At 43.3% G+C, this 14069-nt stretch overlaps 1 protein-coding gene across 2 annotated transcripts in view; it reads left to right on the forward strand.

Annotated features, from left to right (window-relative positions):
- Positions 1–14069, forward strand: part of mboat1 (membrane bound O-acyltransferase domain containing 1) — a 46635-nt gene that overhangs the window by 14745 nt on the left and 17821 nt on the right. For both annotated transcript variants that reach the window (XM_067449420.1, XM_067449421.1), the window contains 5 exons: positions 4278–4333; positions 4445–4499; positions 10209–10395; positions 10963–11155; positions 11897–12000. In XM_067449420.1, the coding sequence (XP_067305521.1) occupies positions 4278–4333; positions 4445–4499; positions 10209–10395; positions 10963–11155; positions 11897–12000 (595 nt within the window). The remainder of the gene's footprint in view (positions 1–4277; positions 4334–4444; positions 4500–10208; positions 10396–10962; positions 11156–11896; positions 12001–14069) is intronic.

The raw sequence follows: 14069 nt of genomic DNA on the forward strand, positions 1-14069 counted from the left end.
GACATTTTATTTATATGTGTTGTGTCCTTATGATCATGAACAATGCACTGTCCTATGATCCAGTCCTTTACCTCTTCTGCAGTCGACTGCTCACACCAGTTAACATGACAGTATAAAACAGTTTTATATTAATCAATCAATCAATCAATCAATCATCTTTATTTCTATCGCTCTTCTCCAGCGCCGATTGTGTCAGAGCAGCTTCAGTGTTAAACAGGACAATACTGCAGCAGAATTAGATTTGGCTGTACAGTCGTTCTGGAGGAAACAGTGATGTTATCAGCTTATTTTACAGTTTTTCTCAGTCGCTTTGGTACATTTCTCGAATCAAACTCACAATTTGCAAAACAGTAAGTGCATTTCTCAAAACAATTTGTACAAATAACAGAACACCACGGATAACCTGTGAAAGCCGCTCTCTTCCTCAAAATCCTCAGTTCATCTCTCAGAAGGAAATATCTGTGTCAATGAACATGTCAGTGTCATCAGAATGACGAGTCCTCGTGTCCTTGTGTACGAATCACACAGTCAGATTGTTTAGTCATGTTGTCAATATAACAGTTTACTGTGGAGGGATGTTCTGATGGAAACTACGGCTAAAGTTTTGATGACAAGTATTGTCAATTATAAGTTACATCTTAGTGTGTGTGTGAGTGGAATTACAAGATAATAGAAAACATTCAATTTTTGACAACCATATCATTGCGATACAGAAAGAAAAAAAGACAGCACTGCATCGCACAAAGAAAAAAAAACTAAACCAGAAATGTGAACGTCTAATGGAAATTTATAAATATGCTTGACATATTATGATAACTTGTTCAGCCATTTTGTCATGTATAAAGACTTATGCTATGAGCTTGTGCCTAAATGTTGTGGGGGCTGAGACTATTCAACAGAGACCCAATATAATACATTCTGATCAACATGACAGAAGCAACTGATAATGTAGGAAACAACAGAGAATTGGACATAATCATTGGCATGGATGTACCAAAGCATTTGCAACTTGTTCAAAGAAATGAGAAACTGCTTTTCTGATGTGCACAAGTGACACAATGATGTGAGAATTAAACAGGTAGTTTTGAGAATTTCATTTCTGATCTGAGAAATGAACCAAAGCGACGGAGAAAAACTGTAATTTATCATAGAGCGACAATGCTGGCAGATCAGTATTATAGTTTATAGAATTAAATAAGACCTCATTCATTAATGTTATTTGTATATTTAGTTGAATAACTTTGATCATAATGTTAGTGTCCCCAACTGAGCAAGCCAAGCCAAAGGCGACCAAAGGAACCGAAACTCCATCAGGGCATGATGGAGAAAAATAAACCTTAGAGAAACCAGACTCAGTTCTCCTCTGGCCTATTAACACACAGCGGAGGATTATTATTCTGGACACCGCACAGGTCGGTCAGAAATCATATTAGAGCAGAATATTCAAGAGTTCTGGGTATCACGCAAGAGACGGGTTTATTTAGCAAGTCGATCGCACAAGAGTATGAACATTTGAAAGATCGGCTTTATTGCTGCATTTATCCACTCAAATGCTGTGATTTCTGTGATGTGCCACTCCCCGCAGCTTGACTTTCTTATCGACCAGTTAGGTTAGTTTACCTCAGCTGAGGTTTCTGTACACACCCTTTGGATAAACACAGATAACATGCAGCAATGCCGTCGGCTGTCAGTGTCCCGGTCACGTCTCTTTCTTCCCTTTAAATGTAATTGTAATAAAGCCCTTGTGTTGATAAGGAGCTGACGTTCAACGGAAGTTAAATGACAGAATGAAATGTAAACAGAAAACACAACTGCCCTAAGCATAAAAGATCTGGCAGCATGAAGTGCAGACATCTGTCGCTCCCTCTCTCCTTCACACAGATGAACGCATCAGTCTTCATACGCTTTTACTCACGGCTAAGGTCAGCTGACACACACAAAGAGCTGTCATATTTAGAGGTTGAAAAATCAAATCAGATACTTAAAGGGTTAGTTCAGCCAAAAATGAAACTTCTGTCATTAACTCCTCTCCCTAATGTCGCTCCACACCCGTCAGACCTCCGTTCATCTTCACACACAGTTTAAGATATTTTAGATTTAGTCCGAGAGCGTATGCAAGTGTATGCACACTATACTGTCCATGTCCAGAAAGGGAATAAAAACATCATCACAGTAGTCCATATGAGACATCAGTGGGTTAATTAGAGTCTCTTGAAGCATCCAAAATACATTTGGGTCCAAAAATAACAAAAACTACGACTTTCTTCAGCGTTGGCTTCTCTTTTCTGCAGTTTGCCACGCGATCCGAATCATATTTATTTGATTATTTGAGGATTGAACACAAACCCGGAAGAGAAGCCAATGCTGAAGTCCAGAGCTGGACAGAAGGTGTTTCTCAATGTCAAGGACTGATCCTTCCAAGTCCCTTCCTTCAGAGGCTAGGCTAGCTCCTCTTTAGCATTCGGAGAACACGTTAATGGAACAGGCTAGCGAGTGCACGTCATTGCGGCATTACATCAGTGAAAAGGTCCGTTGGCCATCAGTAACGTTATGTGTAACGTTATTTGTATATTTTTTTATATCAATACAGTAGTAATTTGTACCGGCATTTAAACGTTAAACGTTAATTATATTTACTACTGTTATAACAAATGTTTGGTAACGTAAATAAAAGCGTTGTGGCAAGCAGCGAGGCGAGGGCCGTGAGAGCGGGCCGGTGGAGTGATGATGAGCGGCAGCTGATCACCGCCACACCGGTCTCGGCTCACCGCAGTGACGGAGTATAACTGGAGGAGCGTGGAAGACGAGAGAGGACCAGGCCTGGACTTTATGTTATGGTTTGTTTATGTTTTATTATGCAGTCGCCCGTGAGGGATAAACTCAAATAAACTCGTTTTGTTTATTATTTATTATAAAGTTGTTGAACGTTTGCTGGTTCCCGCCTCCTTCCTTCCCATCTACAAACCCCGATACAAGCATATTGCCCCGTTCACGCTCCGACTCCACGAACGTCTGAAGATAGCAAAGCTGCGCGCATAGGATTGTGGGTGATTTGAGAACGCGAAGAGCGCGAAGGCTACTCATATGCATCCTTTCCTGTATATGGCATATTTTTCGAACTAAGGACTCAGTCCTTGATTGAAATTCGAGGATCCTCGACATTGGAACAGTCCTTCGTCGAGTGTCGATGACGTAGCATCCTTGGAATTCTGGCTTCCGAGGATCCTTCCATGACATTGAGAAACGCCTAGTAACTAACTACATTTACTTGAGTCCTGTACTTAAGTGCTCTTTTTGAGTATCTGTACTTTACTTGAGTATTATTATTTTCAGGGAAACTTTGACTTCGCTTCATTTAAAAGACAGATATAGTTTTTACTCCACTACATTTCTATCAAGGTCCTCGAAGTCAAAAGTAGTTTCTGTAGCAGCTTTGGAGGTAAAGTCAGTAGATGATTTTTTTCTTCTTTAAAAGTTGGAGAATATGTCATTAGAAAAAATTACACACATTGTCAAAAACAAACAAAATGCTTCTGAAGATGTATGGAGACCTTTTACTAACTTCTTAAGGCACAATGTTAATGTTGGTAACCTGTTAGAAGAAGAAGCTCTGAGGGAGTAGGGTAGCATCAAGATCTTCTGCATTGAGCTGTGAAACGATCTCTACCTGACTTAAGTATTCTAAACCCCCGGGGTTTTGTTTTGTTTTGTTTTGTTTTGTTTTGTTTTGTTTTGTTTTGTTTTGTTTTGTTTTGTTTTGTTTATTTATTTATTTATTTATTTATTTATTATATTATATTATTTATGTTCTTTTGTCTGGAATATAGAGCCCTGCGGCACACCCATGGTGCATGCTCGTAGGGAAGATGGTACATTATTTACCAATACACACTGCTGCCTTGCACTAAGGAAAGATTGAATCCAGTTTATTGCACTTCTACTAATAGAGAAATGTGCTAATTTATCTATCAGTAGTTCATGCTTTACTGTTTATAATTTATATAAAAAGTATGTATTAATTTTAGATTAAAAATGAGCACAAATGAGCCTCGCAGAACTCTATACATGAGTCTGTCCGCTAACTGACGGAAACAAACTCCTCCGCTGATGTAGCGGCACATTAGTCATATAGACTTATACAAACGCTGTCTCGCCTAATGATAAGTGTGTGTGTGTGTGTGTGTGTGTGTGTGTGTGTGTGTGTGTGTGTGTGTGTGTGTGTGTGTGTTGGGGGGTCTTCATTCTTTTTAACTGACTTGGTCTCCTCTTGTTTTCAGCCCGTTGATGATGATAACACAGAAGGTCACCACTCTTGCCTTTCAGGTGCATGACGGTGAGAAATCATTGATGCTATTTCCGTTAATTTGTTGCCATAAACTGACATCTTGGAAAATAATTCAGTAGATCATTTCAGAAAACCCGACTTGTCTTTCTTTGGTTTCAGGGATGAGTCGAAAGCAAGAGGAACTCAAAGACGATCAGAGGCGTCTGGCAGTACAGTATGACTTTACAATCCTCAGCAGTAACAACTACATAGGCAAAATCACTAATGGACAAGTGTTTGGTGTTTGCTCATGGCAGCGGTCAGAAATAGAGGAACGTCCCAGACGATAGTCAGTCTACACTCCATACCCCATACTGAGCACCTTTACATGCACACCACAAGCGGATAACTCACACATATCAGCTCACTGAAATAACCAGTTTAACATGCAAACCTGTAAACTGACAGCGCAAGTAATCCGCGTTTACATGACTTTATTAATAAACTGGGTTATTTTCTTGAAGTGTCATCAATAATAATGTCCGTATATCTGACTCGGAGTACTCCTAATGTTAGTCAGTTGTGATGTTAATAAAGCGAGTCAGCGGGAGATTTACGGCTCATATTATCCCTCATCAGTTCCAGATGCAGCGTTCTGACTGAACCTCTTCTACTTCTGCTGCCTGAGATGAGAACACATCTTTATAATATTCTGGCTCTTAAAGGAGTCTGTGTTTGTGATATATGTCCTTATTTCATGCAGAACGCTCGCTCTGTCTGGATGCGTTTAAATCTGCTGTAAGTTTGTGTTTTTGTCCCCTATCACACATGCGCTCTTCAATAAGCCGACAGAAAGCAGGTTAATGCGTTTACATGCCACGCAAAATAAGAGGCAACAAACTCCCAGTGTCGACCGGTTTATGCTTACGCCGTTTATGACCTTACTCCGGTAAAAGAAAACGGGTTACGGCGTTGTAACAAGGACTCAGGCAGATTGGGATCCAGGTGCAGTTTATTAAAATAATACAAACTCACAGTACAAGCAGGCATGGGTCGATAAACCAGGGCAAACAGGAATATCAGAGACAGGGCATCAATCATGGTCATAACAGGCAAATGGTCAGGGCAGGCAGCAAACAGGCAAGAACCAGAGTCCAGGCAAACAAAGATCAAGGGCAGACAGAACAGGGTCGTAAACAGTAATCCAAAGCGGAGTCAAACACAGGCAGGAATAAACACAGGGAATAACGCTCAGAAATGTAGCCGGGGCAAACAAGACTTCGCAATAAATGTGTGTGAGCAGAGTTAATGTAGGCATGATGATTATGAACATGTGTGCAGTAATCAGTCCAGAGAGAGGGTGTATGGGAAATTAAGTCCGATATGAGGTTAGTACTCTGGGGAGTTCAACCTCTGGTGGCCGACGGTGGAATCTTCACCGGCGTTTGTGACACGCGTTTACATGACCATGATCATTGGCGGCTTATTGGGTGAGTCTGGTTCCAGATAGTTTCGCTGCGCTGGAACCAATCGTTTACAGTGGGAACTTCAGAAGGTTCTCCTGACCAGGGAAACAGTGGCGGCTGGAATCCTAGGATGCACTGGAAAGGCGTGAGTTTAGTGAAAGGTTTAAGGATTGAGTTTTGTGCGTATTCTGCCCAGGGAAGGAAGCGACTCCAGTCTGTCTGATTTTGCTGGCAGTATATGCGAAGGAACTTGGAGATTTCTTGGTTTAGTCGCTCGGTTTGTCCGTTGGACTGTGGGTGATAGCCAGAGGTGAGACTTATATTCACATTTAATAATCGAAAGAAAGCGGACCATACCCTTGACGTGAATTGGGATCCTCGATCTGACACAATGTCCTCCGGAAGTCCATAGTAACGGAATACGTAGTGGAGCAGTTGTTCAGCGGTTTCAAAGGCTGTGGGAAGCTTCAGCAGAGGAATCAGTCGGCATCCTTTAGAAAAACGGTCAACAACAGTTAATATGGTGGTGTTACCTTGTGATATTGGTAGGTCCGTGACGAAGTCGATGGCAATGTTTGACCAAGGGCGTTGTGGAATGGGTAATGGTTGCAGTAGTCCTGCTGGAAGTTGTCTCTGGGTCTTGGCTGTGGCACATGTGTGGCAAGAGTTGATGAATCCAGTGACGTCATTTTGTAGTGTTTCCCACCAGAATCGATTTCTTATCAGTCTTGTTGTTGTTGTAATCCCTGGGTGACCAGAGCTCGTGGCCGAGTGAACCCAGCGCATGACCTTTTCCCTGAGTTCTGGTAGAAACGAATGTTCGATCGTTAGGGCATTCTGCAGGAGGTGGATTCTGTGCATGTGCTTGCGTGATCTCAGACATAATATCCCACTGAACAGGGCCTAGGACTACGGTGGGAGAGATAATGGTCTCTTGTTGAGTGTTTTGAGGGGTGTGATCAAATTGTCGGAATAGGGCGTCTGCCTTGGTGTTCTTTAAACTTGGGATATATGTAATAGTAAAATTGAAACGAGTGAAAAAAAGTGCCCATCTAGCCTGCCTGGGATTCAATCGTTTAGCTGAACGTAGATACTCCAGATTCCGGTGATCGGTTAGTACTAGGAACGGATGTCTTGCTCCTTCCAGCCAATGTCGCCACTCCTCAAACGCAGCCATCATAGCCAGTAGCTCATGGTTTTCCACGTCATAATTCTGTTCGGCGGTTGAGAGTTTTCTGGAGAAGTAAGCACATGGAAACATCTTAGGTGGGTTACCTTGTCGTTGGGAGAGAATGGCACCGATTCCGGTGTTGGAGGCATCTACTTCTACCACAAACGGCAAGTGTGGGTCAGGATGGTGTAGAATGGGAGCGGAAGTGAAACGACTCTTTAATGTGTTGAATGCCTGGAGAGCGTCTGTTGACCACCGTAATTTGGTGTTTCCCCCTCTGGTCATGGCCGTGCAGCGACAGAACTGAAATTCCTGATGAATCTCCTGTAGAAGTTGGCGAACCCCAGGAACCTTTGAAGCTCCTTCAGTGTAGCAGGTTGAGGCCAACCCATGACTGCCTGAACCTTCTTCTCGTCCATCGCCACTCCTTCCGGACTGATGATGTACCCAAGAAATGACACCGATGACTGTTGGAACTCACATTTCTCGGCCTTGGCATAGAGCTGATGATTAATCAGATGCTGCAGTACCGTGCGGACCTGTTGAACATGTTCCTCCATGGTGTCTGAGTAGATCAGTATATCATCGATGTACACCACCAAGCACTGATTGAGCATGTCTCTGAAGATGTCGTTGATGAAGGATTGGAACACTGAAGGACTATTGGACAGCCCGAAGGGCATGACAAGGTACTCATAGTGCCCGTTGCTTGTGGAGAAGGCTGTCTTCCACTCGTCCCCCCACCAGATACGAATGAGATTGTAGACAAAGCGGAGATCGAGCTTGGTGAAGAATCGGGCAGTTCTCAACTGTTCTAGAGCCGCTGGGACCAGAGGTAGTGGGTATCTGAATTTAACACTAATATCATTCAGGCCACGATAGTCAATACAAGGCCTCAGACCTCCATCCTTCTTTCCCACGAAGAAGAAGCCGGCTGCAGCCGGTGACGTGGATGGTCAAATGAAACCCTTTGCTAGCCCTTCCTTGATGTAGTCTTTCATGGCTTGATCCTCAGGCTCAGAAAGTGGAAAGATGTGTCCTCTAGGTGGCATGGTTCCTGGCAGGAGATCTATGGCACAGTCATTGTTGCAATGCGGTGGGAGTTGTGATGCTTTGGACTTACTGAAAGCCTCAATGAGATCGGCATACTCCAGTGGGACTCCTGGAATGGTGTTTACGGTGTTAATCAGGGCCGTGGCTTTGCTGGGTTGTGGTTTCGTTGAGCGTAGACATTTGGCATGGCAGGTGACGCTCCAACGGGTGATCTGTTTTTCTTGCCAGGATATCTGCGGGTCGTGTTCTTGAAGCCATGGGAAGCCCAGAATGACCGGGTTGTGTGGAGAATGAATGACGTAGAGACGGATGAGTTCGGAGTGAAGAACGCCCACTTGGAGCTTGAGTTCGGTAGTGGTGTATTGCACATGACCAGACCCCAGAGGGCGCCCATCTAGCGCTGCCACTGCCAAGGGAGAGTTACAGGGGGTTAGAGGAATGCCATATTGCCGTGCCAGCTCTTCATCAATGAAATTGCATGAGGCCCCAGAATCGAATAATGCTTTGGTGTGTATCATCTTAGTCTCATATGTCAAGGTAATGGGTAGATCAAAACAGTTGTTCTGAGAGATGGCAGAAATCAGTAAACTCACCCTTCGGGCTTGTTTCTGTGGAGGTCGGCTCGGGCAGTCGGCTTTCAAGTGTCCATCGAGACCACAATACAGACAGAGGTGATTATTGACGCGGTGATCCCGTCATGAATGAGATTCTCGATGCGGATAGCCAGCTCTATGAACTGATCTAGGGTTTTATCTTCGTCTCTGCAAGCGAGATCTGACTGTAGTTCATAGTTAAGACCCTGGCGAAAAAAAGTTTTCAACGTGTCATCCACCCATTTGGTTTGTGCTGCCAGTGTGCGGAAGTTGAGAGCGAATTCCACAGCTGTACTGTTCTCTTGACGTAATGCAAGCAATTGCTCCGCCGCACTCCATCCTCCTTCAGAATGCTCGAAAACAGTGCGTAAGCGTTGAATGAAGTGAGAGTACATGACTTGTTCTAAGGCTTGATTATCCCAGACCGCCGTTGCCCACTCGAGTGCTTTGCCCGTGAGAAGTGAACGCATCAAGGAAATCTTGCCAGCATCAGTAGAGTAAAGAGAGGGCTGTTGGGCTAAAAACATTGAACATTGCATGAGAAAGCCCTTACATTTAGATGGAGTGCCATCAAACTTCTCAGGAAACGCCAGGTGAGGGTTGCTTATTATCGTGTTCACAGGTGTTGGTGGTACTACCTGATTAGGCTGCAGCACTGAGACCCCTGGGGTTTGATGAAGTTTCTGGACTACCTTTACCAGTTCCTCCATCATGTTGGTCAAACAACTAAGTTGCTGTGGGTGAATCATGAGTTGATTTGCTTGTGCTGTTAGTTCATGGGAGAAGTGCATAGGAACCACTGGATCTTTAGGGGGCGAAGTCTTCTGTAACATGGACTCAGGCAGATTGGGATCCATGTGCAGTTTATTAAAATAATACAAACTCACAGTACAAGCAGGTGTGGGTCAATAAACCAGGGCAAACAGGAATATCAGAGACAGGGCATCAATCATGGTCATAACAGGCAAATGGTCAGGGCAGGCAGCAAACAGGCAAGAATCAGAGTCCAGGCAAACAAAGATCAAGGGCAGACAGAACAGGGTCGTAAACAGTAATCCAAAGTAGAGTCAAACACAGGCAGGAATAAACACAGGGAATAACGCTCAGAAATGTAGCCGGGGCAAACAAGACTTCGCAATGAATGTGTGTGAGCAGAGTTAATGTAGGCATGATGATTATGAACAGGTGTGCAGTAATCAGTCTAGAGTGAGCGTGTATGGGAAATGAAGTCCGATATGAGGTTAGTTCTCTGGGGAGTTCGACCTCTGGTGGCCGACGGTGGAATCTTTACCGGCGTTTGTGACACGCGTTTACATGACCATGATCATTGGCGGATTATTGGGCATTAATCGGCTTAAGAACGTGGATGTAAACACACTCAATGACAGTGCAAAAATATTTGTGATATGTTTACAAATGTATTAAAAGGAAAGAAACACAGCTGAAGCAAACCGGGCAGTGATTACTGCTTATTTGGACATGATAGCAGATGTGAACCAAAGTGCAACCATTTGTTTTGGGAATAACAACTTCGCCGCACAGATTTAGACCCTGTTGATGACAGAAACAGGGATTAGTCAGTGTAAAAGCAAGCTTACATTCCTATTGTTGAGATAAGTCATGTATTCCTCTCCTGACCTACCTATTTCCTCCATGTACAGCTCTAGGCCTTCGCTGTTGGAGTACCTGAGCTACAATATTAATTTCCTGAGTATCTTGGTGGGTCCGTGCTGTATCTATAAAGACTACATTGAGTTTATTAAGGGCCTGCATGTGCAGAACAGGCTGAAGAGAGTCAGAGACTCGCAGCAGAACGGCTGGGATAAAATGCCCGAGCCGTCGCCTGTGGTAAGACACACACACACACATCCACAGATTGCTTTACAAATAAAGCTGTTCAAACAGGACTTAGCTGGACACACTAACTCATGAACAGAATAAGAGTAATCTGCTCATGAAGAACAGCGTGAATGTGAACATGTAAAGGAATACTTCACCAACAATGGATCTCTGCCATTATTAAAAGTAACACCATCATGCCATTAAAACTTATTTTGTGAAACAAACCCTTTTTATTTTACGGTGCCTTTTTGTTATTTTGATAGCTTGACAGGCCAAGGCCTCATTATATGGAAACTTTACATTCTGCTAAACTCATTTTGTATTCCAGGGAAGAAAGAAAGTCTTCTAGGTTTAGAAGGACAAAGTATGAGGATATTCATTGCTTGGTGAAATATTCATTCACATGTGTGCTTTGTGTAATTTGTGGCATGTTTATGTTGAGATCAAATAATCAATTTTTAGACAGTTTTTTTTTATTATGCGACAACATCACCAGGATGTCGTGCAGATTTCCCAGGAAACTTTTTGTGTTGATTTTGTCTACTGAGATGAATTCCTGCTGTTCTTCTACAGAGGACTGTGATTAATAAGCTTCTTGTGTGCGTCTGCTGTCTGCTCTGGTTCTTCATCATCACCAAAGCCTTCCCCATAACGTACAATGTGGACCCGCGATTCGTCAGCGAGGCTTCTTTCGTATCCAGATTGGCCTATGCGCTCATTTCCATCCAGGCAGCCAGACCCAAGTTCTACTTTGCATGGACCCTCGGTAAGCAGACGGGGCACAGAAACCTGAGACTGATTGGCTGAAAGGAGAATATGTTAAGAGTTGCCGTTATTTCTTGTAATGTATCGTAGGCAGAAAAACATACGTCTGTTCCAAAATGTTAAAACTAACTGTACAGCCGAATGGCAGGTACCAGGGTTCCTATAGTCATAGAGAACAATGTCCAGCCATTTTAAATGTGTGGTTTAAAGGGTTAGTTCACCCAAAAAAGAAAATTATTTAAATAATGACTTACCCAAATGTCGTTCCACACCTGTAAGACCTCTGATTCATGATTCGGATCGCGTGTCAAAATGCTGAATAAAGTCGTAGTTTTTGTTATTTTTGGGCCCAAATGTATTTTGGATGCTTCAAGAGATTCTAATTAACCCACTGATGTCTCAGACCTCCACTCATCTTCACACACAGTTTAAGAAATTTTATATTTAGTCCGAGAGCGTATGCAAGTGTATGCACACAATACTGTCCATGTCCAGAAAGGGAATAAAAACATCATCAAAGTAGTCCATATGAGACATCAGTGGGTTAATTAGAGTCTCTTGAAGCATCCAAAATACATTTGGGTCCAAAAATAACAAAAACTACGACTACGACTACGACACCAGAACGACTCAAATGTTGTTGCAGTATTGTCCTGTTTAACACTGTGAAGCTGCTTTGAAACAATCGACATTATAAAATCGTGATATAAATAAAGTTGACTTGACTTTCTTCCATTTACAGCGGATGCCGTCCATAATGCGGCGGGGTTTGGAGTCAGTGGTGTGAACGAGAGGGGAGAAGTGTCCTGGGACCTCGTCTCCAACGTTCACATCTGGGAGATTGAGGTTTGTTCACTACATTTAAACATGTATGGCAAGGAAAGAGTGTGTTCACTTCTGCATTCCCTACACTGCAAAAATGCTTTACTTACTTAGTATTTTTGTCTTGTTTCTAGTCCAAATATATACAAATTCTTAAAGTAAGAAGCATTTACTAGACAATCAAAAGTTTTTGTTTTGTTTTGGGGAAAAATAACTCAAAATGAAGAGAGTTTTTGCTTAAAATAAATAATCTGCCAATGGGGTGAGAAAAATAATCTTAAAGCTACACTGTGTAACTTTTTTAGTTTATTCTTAGCTAAAATCACTTAGTTATTTCAAAAATATATGTGCTAATTAATGTATATTTACTTCTTTCAAGTAATAATGTATTCTCGTAATTTTATAATATACAATTGAAAACACATACGGGTGAGGGTTCGGATGGCGGTCGCCATGTTGCTCCTCCATCTTGAAAGTACATTTGCCAAAGAGGGACATACCCGTAAATTTAAGCTTCGCTTTTCGCGTTTTTACACTCGATGGCACCGTGTCGAATGTGAAGAGGAGGATTGCTTGAGGCTGCTATATGATGATGGAGGATCACTCTTAAGCCCCTTTCACACTGCACGTCGGACCCGCAATATTCCCCGAACATTGCCGGGTCGCCTTCTGTGTGAAAGCAACCACGTCCCGGAATTGATTACCGAATTCGATCCGGGTCGGGGATCTAGTAACATTGCAGGATATGTATCAGAGCCGCCAAGGAAGCGGAAAAGAGAATTAAGATGGCAACGCAACAGGCAAATCAACAAGACAAAAGTAAATATTGGAGTGGCCTTTCCAAGATGGAAAGAGCTCATGAGGAGCAACGATTTAAAAAAGGACGCCGACGTGTCCTGCTTTCTTCTCGACAGGTAATATTAATTCAGCCTAATTGTGTATATTGGAAGTTTTATTGTTGCTTGGCTAATTATATCATGGTGTGCTGTGCATAACACTAGAACAACGTCTAGGATAGTTTTCCTCGCGTCAATGATGAAAAAGTATTGTTTACATTGTAACATAAATCCGTGTTCTATGACGGATAACATGAGATTAATTTTTTTATTGTATTATAATTTGTTTGCCTTACGCTAGTGATGTCGTACAATATACAGAATAACGATAGCACTGATAAAAGTTACTTAACTAAATTAGCTTGCATTCGTCTGGGAACCTGATGTTAGCAATGAAATGGTAAAAAATAACGAAAACTTAAAACGGCTCGGGTTATGTATATAACCCTTGTTCCCTGAAAGGGGAACGAGCACTGCGTCGGAACGACGAAATGGGGATGCTCCCTAAGCATCAGCGACTCTGAAGTCTGAATAGAAACTAGTCCAATCCGATTGGCGTGCGTGATGACGTCATTGTGACGGCGTACCCGGAAGTATAAAAGGGGAGCCGGGGCATAATGGCGGCAGTTTTTTGCTCTGAAGCATGCAATCCAGGCGTGCCGAGGTGTGGCGGCGCGATGCAGTGCTCGTTCCCTCTCAGGGAACAAGGGTTATATACATAACCCGAGCCGTTCCCTTTATCGAGGGAACTTCCCACTGCGTCGGAACGACGAAATGGGGATGAGTACCCACTAGGCCACACCGAGCACAACTAGGACTGGAGCACCCTAGCGCCAGGCGTCGCAGGCTGTAAAGATCAACGGGAGATCCAGGCTGTAAAATCTGATAAAAGTGTGTGGGGTGGCCTAGCCGCCTCACAGATATCCTGCAAGGGGACCCCAGAAAGCAGGGCCACTGAAGAGGCCATGCCTTTGGTGGAATGAGCCCTCACGGCCAAGGGTGAAGGCAAACTGCGCACCCGATAGGCCATGGTTATTGCCTGGACAATCCAGTTACTGATTCTCTGAGTAGAAGCAGGCAACCCTTTCTTGGGTGAACCAAAACACACTAACAGCTGCTGAGATCTCCTCCATTGTGCAGACTTCTCCAAATAAACTCTTAGTGCCCTAACCAGGCAGAGTAGGTGAAGCCTCCCTTCTTCCGCCGTCACGTGAGGCGGGGGATGAAACGCCTGCAGAACCAAAGAACTGACCACCC

Source organism: Pseudorasbora parva, chromosome 7 (genome assembly GCF_024679245.1).
Source record: "Pseudorasbora parva isolate DD20220531a chromosome 7, ASM2467924v1, whole genome shotgun sequence".
NCBI classification, from domain to species: domain Eukaryota; kingdom Metazoa; phylum Chordata; class Actinopteri; order Cypriniformes; family Gobionidae; genus Pseudorasbora; species Pseudorasbora parva.